The sequence below is a fragment of the Pseudophryne corroboree genome, chromosome 8, assembly GCF_028390025.1.
Source record: "Pseudophryne corroboree isolate aPseCor3 chromosome 8, aPseCor3.hap2, whole genome shotgun sequence".
Classification (NCBI taxonomy): Eukaryota; Metazoa; Chordata; class Amphibia; order Anura; family Myobatrachidae; genus Pseudophryne; species Pseudophryne corroboree.
Genome location: NC_086451.1, coordinates 486805406 through 486824988, shown reverse-complemented (window position 1 = coordinate 486824988; position 19583 = coordinate 486805406). Strand labels below are relative to the sequence as shown.

The 19583-nt window shown below is 53.2% G+C and overlaps 1 protein-coding gene across 1 annotated transcript in view; it reads right to left on the bottom strand.

Moving 5' to 3' along the window:
• Positions 1-4814: 4814 nt before the first annotated feature.
• SLC1A5 (solute carrier family 1 member 5) overlaps positions 4815-19583 on the bottom strand; it is a 29018-nt gene continuing 14249 nt past the window's right edge. The window contains exons 2-8 of the mRNA XM_063938421.1: positions 17265-17307; positions 14954-15031; positions 14505-14671; positions 14193-14426; positions 13881-14075; positions 13666-13800; positions 4815-12356 (exon numbers count right to left, since the gene is read on the bottom strand). Coding sequence (XP_063794491.1) covers positions 12131-12356; positions 13666-13800; positions 13881-14075; positions 14193-14426; positions 14505-14671; positions 14954-15031; positions 17265-17307 — 1078 coding nt within the window. The 3' untranslated portion in view covers positions 4815-12130. The remainder of the gene's footprint in view (positions 12357-13665; positions 13801-13880; positions 14076-14192; positions 14427-14504; positions 14672-14953; positions 15032-17264; positions 17308-19583) is intronic.

Below are 19583 nucleotides of genomic sequence, written 5' to 3'. Positions count from 1 at the left end.
GGGTGGGATCCGGCATTTGCGCCCCTCTGCTGGCTTTCCGACCCGGCAATATACCGGGTCGGTTGCCATAGCAGCGGGGGGAGGGGCGCAGCAGCAGTGGAGGCGGCACTGGGAGATGAGCTCATCTCCTGCGCCGCCTCTCCCTATGCTGTGAATGGGAACCGTGTCGCATCGACGCGGCTCCCATTCACACTGCACCTGACCCGGTATTCAACCCGGGTATAATCCTTCTTTTATACCGGGTTGAATTACCGTGTCAGGCGACCCGCTATTTCGCCGAAAGTGCTTTCACATCGCACACTGACCCGTGTCGACACGGCAATATGCAGAGTCGATACCGGGTTATTTGTGCTATGTGAAAGGGGTATAAGTGAAAGGAGACACAGGGATAAGACTTAAAAGAGTGTGGTAAAATGAGACAAGGCAATAGCAGATCATCTTAATACACTGCTCAAAAAAATAAAGGGAACACAAACTACACACTTCTGTGAAATCAAACTGTCTACGCTGTTGTGCAAATGGAATAGACAACAGGTGGAAATTATAGGCAATTAGCAAGACACCCACAATAAAGGAGTTGTTCTGCAGGTGGTGACCACAGACCACTTCTCAGCTCCTATGCTTTCTGGCTGATGTTTTGGTCACTTTTGAAAGCTGGCGGTGCTTTCACTCTAGTTGTCGCATGAGACGGAGTCTACAACCCACACAAGTGGCTCAGGTAGTGCAGCTCATCCAGGATGGCACATCAATGCGAGCTGTGGCAAGAAGGTTTGCTGTGTCTGTCAGTGTAGTGTCCAGAGCATGGAAGCGCTACCAGGAGACAGGCCAGTACATCAGGAGACATGGAAGAGGCCGTAGTAGGGCAACAACCCAGCAGCAGGACCGCTACCTCCGCCTTTGTGCAAGGAGGAACAGGAGGAGCACTGCCAGAGCCCTGCAAAATGACCTCCAGCAAGCCACAAATGTGCATGTGTCTACTCAAACGATCAGAAACAGACTCTATGAGGGTGGTACGAGGGCCCGACGTCCACAGGTGGGGGTTGTGCTTACAGCCCAACACCGTGCAGGACGTTTGGCATTTGCCAGAGAACACCAAGATTGGCAAATTCACCACTGGCACCCTGTGCTCTTCACAGATGAAAGCAGGTTCTCACCGAGCACATGTGACAGACGTGACAGAGTCTGGAGACGCCAAGGAGAACGTTCTGCTGCCTGCAACATCCTCCAGCATGACTGGTTTGGCAGTGGGTCAGTAATGGTGTGGGGTGGCATTTCTTTGGGGGGCCGCACAGCCCTCCATGTGCTCGTCAGAGTTAGCATGACTGCCATTAGGTACCGAGATGAGATCCTCAGACCCCTTGTGAGACCATATGCTGGTGCGGTTGGCCCTGGGTTCCTCCTAATGCAAGACAATGCTAGACCTCATGTGGCTGGAGTGTGTCAGCAGTTCCTGCAAGACGAAGGCATTGATGTTATGGACTTGCCCGCCCGTTCCCCAGACCTGAATCCAATTGAGCACATCTGGGACATCATGTCTCGCTCTATCCACCAATGCCACGTTGCACCACAGACTTTCAAGGAGTTGGCGGATGCTTTAGTCCAGGTCTGGGAGGAGATCCCTCAGGAGACCATCCGCCACCTCATCAGGAGCATGCCCAGGCGTTGTAGGGAGGTCATACAGGCACGTGGAGGCCACACACACACTACTGAGCCTCATTTTGACTTGTTTTAAGGACATTACATCAAAGTTGGATCAGCCTGTAGTGTGTTTTTCCACTTTAATTTTGAGTGTGACTCCAAATCCAGACCTCCATGGGTTAATGAATTTGATTTCCATTGATATTTTTTGTGTGATTTTGTTGTCAGCACATTCAACTATGTAAAGAACAAAGTATTTAATAAGAATATTTCATTCATTCAGATCTAGGATGTGTTATTTTAGTGTTCCCTTTAATTTTTTGAGCAGTGTAATTATTTTTGCTCAGAATTCACTGCTGAAAGAGAGGGGAAGGAGCCACAGTTAAGTTCTAACAACATTCATAAAAATGAGATAGGACCTTCTCCTCTGTAAATCTACTTATATCTAACAGAACTCTCAAAGCTGAAAGTGGGATAAATCAATGGGGCCAGATGGGATACATTCAAGGATACTAAAAGATCTTAAAGAGGTGCTGGTAGCGCCATTAACAGAATTATTGAACCAGTCATTAGCTGCAGGAGTAATTCCAGAGGACTGGAAAAGAGCGAACGTAGTCCCACTGCACAAAAGTGGAAGTGAGGAAGAGGCAAACAACTAGACCAGTGAGTCTTACATCAGTAGTAGGAAAATTGATGGAAACACTCTTAAAGGTGAGAGTTGTAGAATATCTCAAATGCAGCTAGGATCCAAACAGAATGGGTTTACTGGGGGAAGGTCATGCCAAGCAAATGTTATTGACTTTTTTTTGACTGGGTGACTAAAATAATAAACGAAGATCAATGTAGCTTATCTAGTCTTTAGTAAGGCTGTTAACACTGTCCCATATCACAGACTGTTAATAAAACTTGAAAGCTTGGCATTAGATACTAAGATGGTTGAATGGATAAGATCTTGGTCACTGGATAGAAAACAGTTGTAGTAAATGGTGTGCAGTTTATCGATGGAAAAGCTACCGGTGGAGTACCCCAGGGATCTGTACTTGGACCAGTGCTTTTTAATATTTTTGTTAGAGACATTGCAAATGGTATAGAAGGGAAAGTATATAACGGTAGACACTCTGGGAGGGGTGAAACAAATGATTGAGGTTCGATGTAGACTAGAGGAATGGTGAAGAGTGTGACAACTACAATGTAATGCCAAAAAAAATGCAAATCATGTACTTAGGTCTCAAAGGAAAGTAGTATTAGAACCTGAGGGTGTGACAGGACGGTTCCGTACGAAAGCACTCACCGCTTTCGCGTCCCGTCTCCTGTGCACAGAATGGAAGGTCAGGTCACACGGGACCTGGCCACATAGGGGATTCCCGCTTACCGTCAGTAACCGCCTGTTACTGACTCCACCCACTGCGCTGTGGGCGGGTTTATGTTGCCACCACCAAACTCCTAACCTGCCTGGCTGCTGGGGTTCTCTCTCAGTGCTGGAGGTATGGGGCTGGCTTCCCCCATCCTCCAGCCTGACTGTAATGGCCGCCACTGGGGTCCAGGGAGCTGGCTCTCCCTGTCTCCCCAGTGTGGCACTCACCCAGTGGCCTCGGCGCACCCCCCTGATCCGAAGCCCGGCGGCCCGGGACACTTGTCCCGGCCGCCGTGGCTCTGTGTCCTTTGTAGCGCTGAGGTGCCGGGAGCGTAGCTCCCGGACCCCAGCACTCACTGCCTATTCATCCCCCCTGCCGCTAGGGAGCCAGCTAGCCCGGTCCCCCATGAGCGGCGCACACTGGTGGCCTCGCCGCGCAGGGAGCCGGCTAGCCCGGACCCCTGTGTGCGGCGCTGAATCCGGTGCCCTCGCCGCAGCGTCCGGCGGGGAGCCGGGCTGCGGCGCACCCCCCTTGCCGCCCAGAAGCCCGGGACGTTCGTCCCGGCTGCCGTGGCTGGCCACCTCCGATGGGCTGAGGCGCCGGGAGCAGAGCTCCCGGCCCCCCAGCAGAGGCAACCACAGAGCGCGCTGCAGCGGGAGCTGAGCTCCCACGCGCAGCGGCTCCCCCGGCGCACACACAGCTCAGTGCGCCGGGGGCTGTGCTCACCGCTGCCGGGAGCGGAGCTCCCGGACTCCGGCGGCGCACACCTGATGGCTGCAGCGGGAGCTGATCTCCCGGCTGCAGCGGTTCCCCTCTCCCCCGGCGCGCACACACTGCTCAGCGCGCCGGGGGGCTGCCCTCACTGCCGCCGGAGAGGTCCGGAACCGTGGCACACCTTTAAAATACAGTTTTAAAAGCATTTTAAACACCTGGCGCCTAGCGCCCTATACATTTTAAATATGGCGCCAAGTGTGCCCATTGTCCTTATAATGGCGCCGGGCACTAGGTGTTAACCCCTTCAGTGCCGCGGCGGCCATTGTCCACGTGGGCTGGGGGTCTCTCCGGCCACACTCCCCCCCCCCCCCCCCCCCCAAGCAGGAAACCAGGGTGTCATGTCCCAACGATATTGCTCCTGGTCCCGCAGTCCCTTGTGTTGAAGGGGACGCTACCTAGGGGGTGTAGGCTCCGGCCTAGACAGTTCATCCATAGTGTAGTGGGCCTCTCTTTATGGGTGCACAATGTTCAAATAGTCCACCTGAAGTCGAAGTTCAAGGCTCCACCACAAAAGTCTGTCCAATTTCCCCAAGGTTGGTTGCAGCCACCCAACAGGTGGGTGGTAAGTCACCACGGTGGGGGGCCGGTTACAAACAAGTGCCACCCAAGGTGTCCCAATTGTGGCATATCCCACCGCTGCCACCAATTTCTGTGACAGGACGGTTCCGTACGAAAGCACTCACCACTTTCGCGTCCCGTCTCCTGTGCACAGAATGGAAGGTCAGGTCACATGGGACCTGGCCACATAGGGGATTCCCGCTTACCGTCAGTTACTGACTCCACCCACTGCGCTGGGGGCGGGTTTATGCTGCCACCACCAAACTCCTAACCTGCCGTGGCGTTTGGAACCACGGTTCTGCTCTGTATGTGCTGACGCACTGCCTTACCACACCTGTGTGGTGTTGACGAATCCCCACTAGTCACTTGCTAGGCCTCTACCTGTAGCTGGCGGAAGGCAGAACTTGGAGACGCTAGGTGCTTTCCTGGACAGCCGGAGGACGGGGCTATGTTTGGCATAACCCTGTAGGTCACAAGATGAAGCAATCGTCTTGAGGCAGATGTTTATTTGCTCAATAATAGCCTTAAAAAAGACTCATCCCTATTGCTAGGGGCAACAGCATACAGCAAGATGTTCCAGCAGAATGAAGATGGTACAATACAATACAATGGGGCAGCAGCCCTCCTTTTATCCTACTCCAATACACATTACCACAGGGGGTAAGCCCGCCCTGTGGTGTACAACCAATCAATGTTTACCCATGGGCTGTGCATGCCTTGGTCACATGCACAGCTACATTGTTCCCTATGGACAGTGGGGAGTGGTCGTTCTCCTTTGCCTGTCCCATCCTGGAGGATCAAGATACGCCCCGGTGCCGTTCAGTCTGGCTGGGGGAAGTTTTCCCGCCTAAACTGACTTCCAGAAACCTGCCCGGGACCTAGCCCACTGCCTGCAGTCTGGATTTGGGCTCCAGAGCTGGGCAGCCTAGATCCTCGGTCAAGGTTTCCTGGCCACTATGGGTGATCTCCATGGAGCTCCAGAAAACCACTCAGCTTGTTTCAAAGCTGATCTTCTTCTCTCTCTCCCAATGCCCCTTTCAAGTGTGAGGCTGGATGGGAAAGCATTCCGTTTTTGGGGGAAAAGGTCTGGGAGAATCCATCAGCCTGCACAGCCAGAGATTCCCCCCTCCTGGGACACACAACCAAGTAAGTGCATTTTACCTTTAAATACATTTCCTTTAGACACGTGTTTCCCTTTAAATCTACACTGAGCCTGTGCCCTGCACAGGCTCCACATTCCCAGGCACTGGCCTCATAACACAATATATTTATATATTGCATTTAAAACAATGTTTTATTCTGTTTTTAACTACTGTGCCCAGCGCTCAGCTTCCCTAGCCCTGCAGCCTGGCTGCTGGGGCTCTCTCTCAGTGCTGGAGGTATGGGGCTGGCTTCCCCCATCCTCGAGCCTGCCTGTAATGGCCGCCACTGGGGTCCAGGGAGCTGGCTCTCCCTGTCTCCCTAGTGTGGCACTCACCCAGTGGCCTCGGCGCACCCCCCGGATCCGAAGCCCGGCGGCCCGGGACACTTGTCCCGGCCGCCGTGGCTGTGTCCTTTGTAGCACTGAGGTGCCGGGTGGGAGCTCAACTCCCGGACGCTGCGGCGCACCCCCCTTGCCGCCCGGGACGTTCGTACCGGCTGCCGCGGCTGGCCACCTCCGATGGGTTGAGGCGCCGGGAGCAGAGCTCCCGGCCCCCCCAGCAGAGGCAACCACAGAGCGCGCTGCAGCGGGAGCTGAGCTCCCACCCGCAGCGGCTCATCCTTCTCCCCCGGCGCACACACAGCTTAGTGCGCCGGGGGCTGTGCTCACCGCTGCCGGGAGCGGAGCTCCCGGACTCCGGCGGCGCACACCTGATGGCTGCAGCGGGAGCTGATCTCCCGGCTGCAGCGGTTCCCCTCTCCCCCGGCGCGCACACACTGCTCAGCACGCCGGGGGCTGCCCTCACTGCCGCGGTCGCCGGAGAGGTCCGGGACCGTGGCACACCTTTAAAATAGTTTTAAAAGCATTTGAAGCGCCTAGCGCCCATTGTCCTTATAATGGCGCCAGGCACTAGGGGTTAACCCCTTCAGTGCCGCAGCAGCCATTGTCCACGTGGGCTGGGGGTCTCTCCGGCCACAGAGGGCAAATGGTGAAACTAGATGGAGATAGATTCCAAAGAAACGTGATGAAAAATTACAGAAATGGTAGTGGATAGGTGGAATAGCTTCCCATCAGAGGTGGTAGAGGCTAATACAATAGAGCAATATAAACACGCTTGGTTAGACATAAGAATATATTTACAAGGAACTAAGGATCAAATAGGGTTGACGTTAACAAAAGGTAAAAAAAAAAGAAAAGAAAAAGAGGCCATACTGAATGTGCGAAGTGCTTCTTATCTGCCATCACTTTCTACAGCAGGATGTAATGAAGTCGGGTTCCCGGCCGAACTTGGATGTTTTTATAAAGAGGCAATCATTTACCAGGCACGGTTTTGCCTTGTACAGGATTCTTAAGGGCCCCATACACTACAACGATACGTCTGAGGCTGATGTCGGAGGTGATTTCCCTTGAACTCTCCCGGGAGTGGTTCCATACGATTTGGTACATTTTGCATGCAATATATCATATGCAATCCCAGCCATGCCTGCGGGAACAGACATATCACGAGTGCAGCACTAACTATCTAGGGGAGCCGATCCGAAATGCCCAATTTCACCCAATATATCGGTCCGAAATTGGATGAAATTGGGCATTATTGTTCTAGTGTATGGGGCCCTTAAGTACTCTTGCCTCTGCTGTAGGTAACTGAGACTAATGCCACATACACGCGGTGCCACGGCCGACATGGACTATATCAACTGAGACTAATGCCACATACACGCGGTGCCACGGCCGACATGGACTATATCAACTGAGACTAATGCCACATACACGCGGTGCCACGGCCGACATGGACTATATCAACTGAGACTAATGCCACATACACGCGGTGCCACGGCCGACATGGACTATATCAACTGAGACTAATGCCACATACACGCGGTGCCACGGCCGACATGGACTATATCAACTGAGACTAATGCCACATACACGCGGTGCCACGGCCGACATGGACTATATCAACTGAGACTAATGCCACATACATGCGGTGCCATAGCCGACATGGACTAGATTTTGTCTGGAAGCATGGACCTCAGATATAGTCAATATCTTATCTACTTGCTCACGCTATTTGTCTTTGCAATGCCGATCCTGCAGGACCACGCATCGGCATTGCAAGGTGTTTACACATGGGGGGTCACTCAGAGTTGTTCGCTCGTTATTTTTTTCGCAACGGAGCGATTAGTCGCTAATGCGCATGCGCAATGTCCGTAGTGCGACTGCGCCAAGTAAATTTGCTATGCAGTTAGGTTTTTTACTCACGGCATTACGAGGTTTTTTCTTCGTTCTGGTGATCGGAGTGTGATTGACAGGAAGTGGGTGTTTCTGGGCGGAAACTGGCCGTTTTATGGGTGTGTGCGAAAAAACACTACAGTTTCTGGAAAAAACGCGGGAGTGGCTGGAGAAACGGGGGAGTGTCTGGGCGAACGCTGGGTGTGTTTGTGACGTCAAACCAGGAACGACAAGTACTGAACTGATCGCACTGGCAGAGTAAGTCTCGAGCTACTCAGAAACTGCACAGAGAAGTCTTTTCGCAATATTGCAAATCTTTCGTTCGCAATTTTGATAAGCTAAGACTCACTCCCAGTAGGCGGCAGCTTAGCGTGTGCAATGCGAGCGAACAATTCGGAATGACCCCCATGGTGCGATATGCACTGTGTTTTCTACCGAGATGGACTGGGTATGGGTCATTCGGTCGACATGAGTTGTTTTTTTTAACTTTTTTGGCTTTTTTCTTCGTAAAGTGACAAAAAACCCCAATTAGTGCACCGTGTCCCCTCACATGGCGAGCGAACCGCTGCGCTCAGCACAGGTTACCGGTCCCAATTGTAGTCCATGTGGATCGTAAAGTATGAAAAGGTTCAAGAAATGTGCAAAAAAAAAAAGTGAAACTGTCGACCAAAGTGCTGTCAATCTAATGACCGTATCCCAATGGACTATATAGTAGGAGTATATCAGTAGAAATATTGCACCATGGGTAGGCCCCCCCCATTAGATCAATCCTCTTCACCATACTAGGTCTAAGTGTAGCACCTACCACAATATAAATGGCTACGAGTACTTCCTGAATTACGATGAGTGGTCTCTAAGGGCGGCACAGTCTAGAGGAGGGAGACAATGGGGGTAATTCTGAGTTGATCGCAGCAGGATTTTTGTTAGCAGTTGGGCAAAACCATGTGCACTGCAGGGGAGGCAGATGTAACATGTGCAGAGTGTGTTAGATTTGGGTGGGTTATAGTGTTTCTGTGCAAGGTAAATACTGGCTGCTTTATTTTTACACTGCAATTTAGATTGCAGATTGAACGCACCCCACCCAAATCTAACACTCTCTGCACATGTTACTTATGCCTCCCCTGCACTGCACATGGTTTTGCCCAACTACTAACAAAGATCCTGCTGCGATCAACTCAGAATTACCCCCATTGGTGACTGTTCTCTATGGCAATATTGCTAACATGGATGGAAACCGCCGTAACACCTGGAATGTTTTCCTCAGGATTTTCACACGGCTCTGTGATCAATGCAGTTACTCTGATGTAGGAAAAGTTCTCTCTTTAACTCTTTGGTCCTGGATAAATCAGTAGAAACATTTTCTTGATTGACATTATCACTTAGATCAAGGACCTGACAAACCGCTGTAACTAAATCATCTACACCGTGTACACCAACGCTATCTTCCATGAATGAGACAGATTTATCTACATCAGAATCATCCACCTGACCTTCAGAGGAACCTCGAACTCTCAACACGTCGTCTCTTGCAATACTTATGCTGGGTACACAGTGCAGCAATGCGATACTGTCCAGTTGGCCGCGCAGTGCAGATAATATCGCTAAGGACCGTGGGAGTGTGATGATTGGCCGTACACATTGAATGATCCAGCTGATGCATCATTCTGATTGGGCCGGAAACAACGTATTGGGCCGGTATTGCTGCAGTGTGTACCCAGGTTTAGGCCCTGCAGTGGCCAGTATTGTTCAGAGAAAAATACATTCTAAGGGGGATTGGTACGCTATACCGCCGCTCGGAATGCCAAATGTCAGTACACCAACATCAGCATACAGAGCGCTGGAACGCCGGCAGGGGGAAGGGGAATTCGCTGAGCAGGAGAGCTGCACAAACAGGAGTGTGTGCAGTCTTTGAACAGGACTTACTCAGCCGCTGCGATGATCGGAGCAGACATCAGAAACCCTCCCTCCAAACGCCAGGGCCCTCCTGCGTTTTTACAGATACTCCTCTAAAACAATCAGTTTCCACCCACAAACAGCCTCTTTCTGTCAGTCACCTCGTGATCGCTTTTTTCGCACCATCCCATCGCTATGCACCAATGCAGTTGACCGGCACGCCGGCGCATTAGTGCATACACAGTACAGACCCGATTGGCTGCTGTGCAAAAACTCACAGCAACGATCAGGTCTGAATTCCCCCCTTAGTCTGACAACATGAACAAAAGTTCGAAGTGCTGGACTTCCCTCCACCAGACTTGCCCTCAGCGAATACACGTCCCCAGGAAAACACACAGTAACCGTATTGATCCGGATGTAGCACACGGCACATATACAGACCGCTATCTTACAGTAATTACACATGGAGCCCTGAGGAGAGGGAAGGGAGGAGCTTTGCTAGCGCCAGATCCGCTCTTCAGCTGCTGGACTGAGCCTGGTCAACGCGGCTCCTCCCCGGCTGAATCTGCGTTTCTGCTCAGCCAGACGCCGTACCTCAGCATGTGACGCTTATAAGAGGGTAGGAACTGAGCGCATCTGCCCCTACTGTTCACCCCATTCACTAGGGTGAAACAGGAGCCTTCAATCCAGCTACATCCTAGGTGGTCTGGTCCATTTCTACTACCTGATAAGCTGCTTATTGTGGCACCTGGAACCGCCAGCCCCATCCTGAGAGAGCGCCCGTCTCTAACCAGCATCCTGCACCGAAACCAGCACTCCGCATGCCACTGCCAGCCTCCCCCACCCAGTCCCCACTGCTCATCCCTGACCAGATTCCAACCCCTGCTGCATTTCCCGGAGCCAGATGCTGTCTGTACATAGGAGAGGTTTCTCGGCTGTATCTTACAGGGCCCTGAGCCATAGGAGTGAAGCTGAGGAACCCAGAGAGCATTTACATATTCATCAGACGTTCTCATGGAACACCAACAGTCCAGGTTTTAGATTTATCCATAGGGCAGAGATTCCCAAACGGAGTCCTCAAGGCACCCCAGCAGTCCAGGATTTAGGTATAGCCACAGCTCAGCAAGGATGGTTAAATCAAATTGACCAAGGTGCTAATTAAATCACCTGTGGCCAAGCATGGAAACATTTAAAACCTGGACCGTTGGAGTGCCTTGAGGTCCGCGTTTGGGAACCTCTGCCATAGGGGACTTAATTAGCACCTCAGACAATTTGATGCTGAGCCAGAGATATACCTAAAACCTGCACCATTGGTGTACCATGAGAACCTCAGAGATAGATCTATGTATGGAAGAGGGGTTGGAGCAGATGAGCTTATGTACTATAAAAGTTATCCCAGTAAGTGCTCCCCCCTCCATCCCTCACCAAAGCATGGTTATGACGTGTCCCCCAGCTGACGGAAAGAGAACATTACATTATTGGTGAATATGTCATTTGGGGTAGACGCTCTGTAAGGAGAGGTTCTGACTCTATGGTCAGTAAACGTAACCTGTGACTCGGGCTGTAATGTACTATTCCAGGAAGCAGAAAGATAAACCCCACATCTCCCACCAGAGCGCGTCACACCCCCTCCGTACGATACAATACTCCGCACAGACCTTATACATGCACCATGAGAGCCAACAACAGAGACCTTTATGTCGGTTTTAGAGTTTTACTTCATTCGATACAACATTACTCAGTCACTCTGATCCTTCTGTTCTGTGCGTGTCTCCACACAGCAGCCACACTATACGTACCACGTCAGTAGTAATTCTTACAGCAGAGGTTCTCAAACGCGGTCCTCAAGGCACCCCAACAGGCCAGGTTTTAAGTATATCCATGTTTGGCCACAGATGATTTAGTTAGCGCCTCAATTTGATTTAACCATGTGTGCCGAGCCATGGATATACTTAAAACCTGGACTGTTGTGTTGCCTTGAGGACTACATTTGAGAACCTCTGCCTTATAGTATAAGAGCCACGCTAAGCGGCCGTGATCCAGTCCGAAGCCTCACGCACCCAGTTATCAGGGCACCAGGACAGAGAACGCCCCCATAGTGATATCACAGCCCATATGAAGTCTGATCACCATGGTCACAGACACTGACAGACCACGTCTAGTGTCCACGGATCTGGATATGGGACAAACACACAAATCGCTTAACCGCAGCTTCAATTTGGTCCTTTCACGGCATAGTTCATAACAATATCACAACTCTTCCGCAATAATATTACAGACACACAACACGTAACCCACACAGACGTAGAAAATAGAGCGACAGCTCCTCGCAGCATTGTGCAGGCAGGGGAGGGGCCTGCGGTAAGACATTTACAGAACGGTGATCAGGGGCCCTGATTGGAGGAGAACGCACCTTGTTGCGCTGACAACACCGCCGATAATTTAAATCCATATAAAAAATAATATTAATATAAAAAAAATAAAATTGCCCTTGACCGGGGCAGTGTAACATCATCCGCACAGGTAGACAGTCACTTCCTCACATCGTAGATTCCTTCTCCAGGGGGCTGGCGCCATCCACCATGACACGCAAATCCTTCTTCAATAAGGGGTCTCCCTCCGGCTGCTCTTCTGCGTTTATTACTCTGACCCCCGTTAAATCCACGGGATCGTTGCTGGGCTCTGCAGTCCGGTCACTATACACCTGGAGGAGTCCAGCGCCAAATGCGTCACCCTCTACGTTCAGCACCGTGCACGTGCGGTCCCTGGGGATGGAAGCGGAAGAGTTAATCACCCAGCAGTGATGGGAAAGCCACAGAAACCGCCCTACACTTATCTGTGCGCTCTTACCCAGTACACCCATACCCCCCAGTGACTGCACCAAGGGTCTTCAACCTGCGGCCCTCCAGATGCCGTGGTACTACACATCCCAGCATGTCCTGCCTTAATAGAAAAAGGGCATGCTGGGATGTATAGTTCCACAGCAGCTGGAGGGCCACGCTCTACTACTCCCCCCCCCCAATCAGAAGTACTAACCCCCACCAGTGATATTATAATCATCCCCTAAAAAAACTCCCCTCCGTCCCAGCAGAGGCACCGCCCCCTTCCCCCCCCAAAAAAAACCTACACCCATCAGAAACCTCCGAACCCCAGCGACACTACACCTATCCCTTCATAGGTAATAAACCAACCCCCCCCCCCCCCAAATCAGTGACTACACCCGCTGGCATCATACCCCAATCCGCTCAGAAACGCCCCATATCTTTCACATCAGGGACACTAAACCCGAACCCCTACCCCAGAGGGAGAAGCGTTATTTACAGCTTCTTCTATAGCACTTTAATAATCCTGAAGGGGGATTTTTGTACTCATACTCTTCCCCTCAGAAGCTCCACATTGCCCCCTGCAGGCAACGACAGCCCCTGCACCCTCTACACCTGTCACAGAGCAGAATCACTGGCAGACTCTCAGTGGGTTGGGGATATGAAGGGGGGGGGGGGGCGGGGGGGGGGGGGTGTTGGGGGGTGTTCAGGCACAAATGTCCCACAGGTCACTTGTTCAGGTTTCACACCTACTATAAGGACATCCTGAACACATGACCTGCTGGTGACGTTACAAAGAAACCGCTGACAGTCAATTTTGACTCTCACATTACAGCAGCTGCTACAGGAATCTCACAGACCCCTCCCCCATGTCTAACCATGGTTAACGCTTTAATAGCCAGGACGCCTTGTTACAGGACACATGCAGGAGCGATCGGTTGCTGGAAAGGAGATACAGTCTGACTGCTAGCAGTCTAATAAGTCACTGCAAGGCTGCAGCCCATACATAGAGAGCAGGACAGCTGGTATCAGAATGTGAGGGGGGGTCCCTTCCCAGCAGTGTTTACTTGGTACATGTGTGGTGACCTTGTCCTGACGCTACACCAGAGCTGGTCACCAATGGGTTAAGCTGCAGTTCCTGATATCCCGCAGTGCGGCTACACACCGGATCATTCTGCCATCACCCGCTGGGTGGTATCATTCCTGTCTAACCTGCAGCAGCGCGGTGCATCATGGGAGAGGCGATACTTACACCAGCCAATCCACCGCCAGGATCAGGGAGATGTCATTGGTCGGAAGCCCAACTGCTTCTAGGATGATAGCGAGAGTCAGGACTCCTCCGGCCGGGATCCCTGCGGCCCCCACACTGGACGCTGTGGCCGTCACCCTGGAGAAGGAGGGAAGAGTCAGATCCCAGAATGCAGACCTGATACAGAAGGATAAATCCCCCCCAGGTGTCCCACTCACAGGATAGTGATGATCTGAATAAAATCCAGCGGGTAACTGTTGAGCTGCGCAATGAAGACGGCGGCCACGCACTGGAATAAGGCTGCGCCATCCATGTTCACGGTGGCCCCGATGGGGAGGATGAATCTGCTGATCTGCTTGGACACCCCGTTCCGTTCCTCCACGCATTTCATCATGAGTGGGAGTGTGGCGGAGCTGGAAGAGGAGTCAGGAGGTTATACGCACCGCACCCCGCACAAAGACCGCTCTACCCTGCGGCCTCAGTCTTCTCACAACTCTACCCCAAATACAACCCCTGCAGCATGTACCCACCTGGAGGAGGTCCCAAAGGCGGTGGCCAACGCGCTGACAATGCCCCACAGGAAGCGGTACGGGTTTTTTCTGGTGAAGGCGAAGTAGATGAGCGGTAAGACGATGAGCCCGTGGATGGCGTGCCCCACAATGCAGCAGCAGATGTACTTCCCCAGACTGGTGAAGAGCAGGATCACATCTTTCATCTCCACGATCTTACCAGCCACCAGGAACATGATACCAATCGGCGCATACCTGGGAGGGAAGGGGTAAGTCACCAGGACGTAGCGGTATTCTTTCCACGCATCACGGAACCGGAAACCAGGGACTCACCACATGATCCAGGTCACCAGCACCATCGTGGCCTCGTTGAAGGAGTTGAAGAACTTTATGAGGATCTCTCCCTCGGCGCCCAACTTCCGAAGGGCCACTCCGAAGACTATGGCAAAGACCACCAAGCCCAAGATATTCATGCCTTCCACTTCCTGGCCATACGGCACCTGACAGACACCACAGCCATTTACTATTAGGGAACGGAGAAAAACCAGGAGGAGTGGGGAAGAGGCGGGGGGGGGGGGGGGCACAGAGAGACAGCCGAGGGGGAAGGGGGCACAGAGAGACAGCCGATGGGGAGGGGGGGGGGGGCTACAGAGACACAGCCAAGGGGGAAGGAAAGGGGCGGGGGAGGGGCCTTACAGAGACACAGCTGAGGGAGAAGAGGGGGCTACAGAGAGAACTGAGGGAAAGAAGGGGCCACAGAGAGACAACTGGAGGGTTCTCACCTTGACCACGGTCTGATTCAGTTCCACCATACCAGATACATTCCTGCTTACATTGACCAGCTTGTAACTTGTAGCGTACTGAAAGATAAATATATAAAAGTCTGAGAAGAGGGGTAAGAGGGGCAGTGCAGGGGTAGAGAAGAGGGGTAAGAGGGCAGTGCAGGGGTAGGGAAGAGGGGTAAGAGGGCAGTGCAGGGGTAGGGAAGAGGGGTAAGAGGGCAGTGCAGGGGTAGGGAAGAGGGGTAAGAGGGCAGTGCAGGGGTAGGGAAGAGGGGTAAGAGGGCAGTGCAGGGGTAGGGAAGAGGGGTAAGAGGGCAGTGCAGGGGTAGGGAAGAGGGGTAAGAGGGCAGTGCAGGGGTAGGGAAGAGGGGTAAGAGGGCAGTGCAGGGGTAGGGAAGAGGGGTAAGAGGGCAGTGCAGGGGTAGGGAAGAGGGGTAAGAGGGCAGTGCAGGGGTAGGGAAGAGGGGTAAGAGGGCAGTGCAGGGGTAGGGAAGAGGGGTAAGAGGGCAGTGCAGGGGTAGGGAAGAGGGGTAAGAGGGCAGTGCAGGGGTAGGGAAGAGGGGTAAGAGGGCAGTGCAGGGGTAGGGAAGAGGGGTAAGAGGGCAGTGCAGGGGTAGGGAAGAGGGGTAAGAGGGCAGTGCAGGGGTAGGGAAGAGGGGTAAGAGGGCAGTGCAGGGGTAGAGAAGGGTAAGAGGGCAGTGCAGGGGTAGAGAAGAGAGGTAAGAGGGCAGTGCAGGGGTAGAGAAGAGGGGTAAGAGGGCAGTGCAGGGGTGGAGAAGAGGGGTAAGAGGGCAGTGCAGGGGTGGAGAAGAGGGGTAAGAGGGCAGTGCAGGGGTGGAGAAGAGGGGTAAGAGGGCAGTGCAGGGGTGGAGAAGAGGGGTAAGAGGGCAGTGCAGGGGTGGAGAAGAGGGGTAAGAGGGCAGTGCAGGGGTGGAGAAGAGGGGTAAGAGGGCAGTGCAGGGGTGGAGAAGAGGGGTAAGAGGGCAGTGCAGGGGTGGAGAAGAGGGGTAAGAGGGCAGTGCAGGGGTGGAGAAGAGGGGTAAGAGGGCAGTGCAGGGGTGGAGAAGAGGGGTAAGAGGGCAGTGCAGGGGTAGAGAAGAGGGGTAAGAGGGCAGTGCAGGGGTGGAGAAGAGGGGTAAGAGGGCAGTGCAGGGGTGGAGAAGAGGGGTAAGAGGGCAGTGCAGGGGTGGAGAAGAGGGGTAAGAGGGCAGTGCAGGGGTGGAGAAGAGGGGTAAGAGGGCAGTGCAGGGGTGGAGAAGAGGGGTAAGAGGGCAGTGCAGGGGTAGAGAAGAGGGGTAAGAGGGCAGTGCAGGGGTGGAGAAGAGGGGTAAGAGGGCAGTGCAGGGGTAGAGAAGAGGGGTAAGAGGGCAGTGCAGGGGTATTATGGATGGAACAGATGCCATCGCTAGATGTAGGGTACAGGACATCCTGTGGCCCATGGTTGTGTAATGTAATAGTGTGCGGGGGATGTCACTAGTCACTGAGCAGTCATCTAGAGCAAGAGTTCTCCACTCCAGTCCTTAAGTACCTCCAACAGGCCATGTTTTCTGATGCCATGCACAGGTGAGTAATTAGCCCTCCTGCTTCCACATGGGTATCGGACCCAGGGTCAACAACCATTGGTCGACACGGCCATTAGGGCGACATGAAGGTTGACATGAAAAAAAGGTCGACATGAGTTTGCATTTTGGTGTCGTTTTCTCAATCAAGTGACCGGGAACCCCAATTATTGCACCGTGTCCCCTCGCATGGCTCGCTTCGCTCGTAGTTCCGAATCGTAGTCCACGCGGGTCGTAAAGTACGAAACAACCCAAAAAAATTGTGTAAATCTCATGTCGACTTTTTCATGTCGTCCTATTTCTGGTGTCGACCAATGGATGTCAACTTAATAGGTGTTGACCTAGAATCCGGATACGCTTCCACAGGCAGATATCCTAAAAATATGACCGGTTGGCAGGGATCAGTATGATTTACCGGCAGCTGTCGATATTCCGTCAGCGGCATCTGGCCCGCGGGGTGAGCGCAGAGTCCCCCTTGCATGTTCGCTGCGCTCGCCATATAATCTATTCCCACTCTATGGCTGTCGTAGACACCCGGGAGTGGGAATAGTCCTGTGGCGCTGGGATCCTGACAGCCGGCAAATAATCCGCATCCCACTGGCGGAACCTGAGGCTTTAGGTTATTACCTGTAACCCAGCGCAGACACAAACCTCGCCATCAATTATCTACAGGAACATTATATAGTTCTACATTTCTCCTGGTCCAACCACCAGTGTTACCATGCAGCGCAGACCGCGCACACAGAACTTACCGACTGGAAAGCTGCCGACACCAGGTTAGAGGGGAAGATGTTCCTGTAAAGAGACGATAATTACTGATCTGTACAGTGAAGGCGTCGGATACATTACGGCAGACGGAACCGTGACCTCCCCTGACATCACTGTAGCCATGTAACACCCGTGGGGCGGACACGGAACTTGTAGTACACACGGGGAAGGGCCCATACACACAGCATAACACCTGTCATCCCGCACTTTCTCCAGCGTGACGGATAATTCCACCACTCAGACCCGGAGCGGACACACCTCTGACCTAGGATTAGAGGGCGTCTGGCTACACGGTGTGGGCCAGGAGGGGGACAGGCGCGTTCGGTGAAGCATCATGGAGGATCAGCAGTTACCAGCGCTATATACACAGTCCCGGGGTCTCCAATCTGAGCGGCGGCACACGAGTACCGGGAACCCAGATGTGATCTACATCTCACGTATGACCAAGGTCGTCTCCCGGCCACCTCTAAGCTATATTTAGTGTGTTTGAATTAATGGGTCACTAAGAATGTGACCTAACATACATAACCAAACAAGGGGGTGTGCGGGGCGGGGCGGGGCGAGTTACCCATCACAGAATAATTAACAAGCAGAGGGTTATCTGGAACAGGCGCTGCTGCGAACACTGGCTCGGTTCAGCCTCTTTTGTACACAAACGCAGGAACGGCATCCTCGCAGCATACTGCAGTGACCAGACACAGGAACAGCATCCTCGCAGCATACTGCAGTGACCAGACACAGGAACAGCATCCTCGCAGCATACAGCAGTGACCGGACACAGGAGCAGCATCCTCGCAGCATACAGCAGTGACCGGACACAGGACCAGCATCCTCGCAGCATACAGCAGTGACCAGACACAGGAACAGCATCCTCTCAGCATACAGCAGTGACCGGACACAGGAACAGCATCCTCGCAGCATACAGCAGTGACCAGACACAGGAACAGCATCCTCGCAGCATACAGCAGTGACCGGACACAGGAACAGCATCCTCGCAGCATACAGCAGTGACCGGACACAGGAGCAGCATCCTCGCAGCATACAGCAGTGACCGGACACAGGACCAGCATCCTCGCAGCATACTGCAGTGACCGGACACAGGAACAGCATCCTCGCAGCATACAGCAGTGACCAGACACAGGAACAGCATCCTCTCAGCATACAGCAGTGACCGGACACAGGAACAGCATCCTCGCAGCATACAGCAGTGACCAGACACAGGAACAGCATCCTCGCAGCATACAGCAGTGACCGGACACAGGAACAGCATCCTCGCAGCATACAGCAGTGACCGGACACAGGAACAGCACCCTCGCAGCATACAGCAGTGACCGGACACAGGAACAGCATCCTCGCAGCATACAGCAGTGACCGGACACAGGAACAGCACCCTCGCAGCATACAGCAGTGACCGGACACAGGAACAGCATCCTCGCAGCATACAGCAGTGACCGGACACAGGAACAGCACCCTCGCAGCATACAGCAGTGACCAGACACAGGAACAGCATCCTCGCAGCATACAGCAGTGACCGGACACAGGAACAGCACCCTCGCAGCATACAGCAGTGACCAGACACAGGAACAGCATCCTCGCAGCATACAGCAGTGACCAGACACAGGAACAGCATCCTCGCAGCATACTGCAGTGACCGGACACAGGAACAGCATCCTCGCAGCATACAGCACAGCAGTGACCAGACACAGGAACAGCATCCTCGCAGCATACAGCAGTGACCGGACACAGGAACAGCATCCTCGCAGCATACAGCAGTGACCGGACACAGGAACAGCACCCTCGCAGCATACAGCAGTGACCGGACACAGGAACAGCATCCTCGCAGCATACAGCAGTGACCGGACACAGGAACAGCATCCTCGCAGCATACAGCAGTGACCAGACACAGGAACAGCATCCTCGCAGCATACAGCAGTGACCGGACACAGGAACAGCATCCTCGCAGCATACAGCAGTGACCGGACACAGGAACAGCACCCTCGCAGCATACAGCAGTGACCGGACACAGGAACAGCATCCTCGCAGCATACAGCAGTGACCGGACACAGGAACAGCACCCTCGCAGCATACAGCAGTGACCAGACACAGGAACAGCATCCTCGCAGCATACAGCAGTGACCGGACACAGGAACAGCACCCTCGCAGCATACAGCAGTGACCAGACACAGGAACAGCATCCTCGCAGCATACAGCAGTGACCAGACACAGGAACAGCATCCTCGCAGCATACTGCAGTGACCGGACACAGGAACAGCATCCTCGCAGCATACAGCACAGCAGTGACC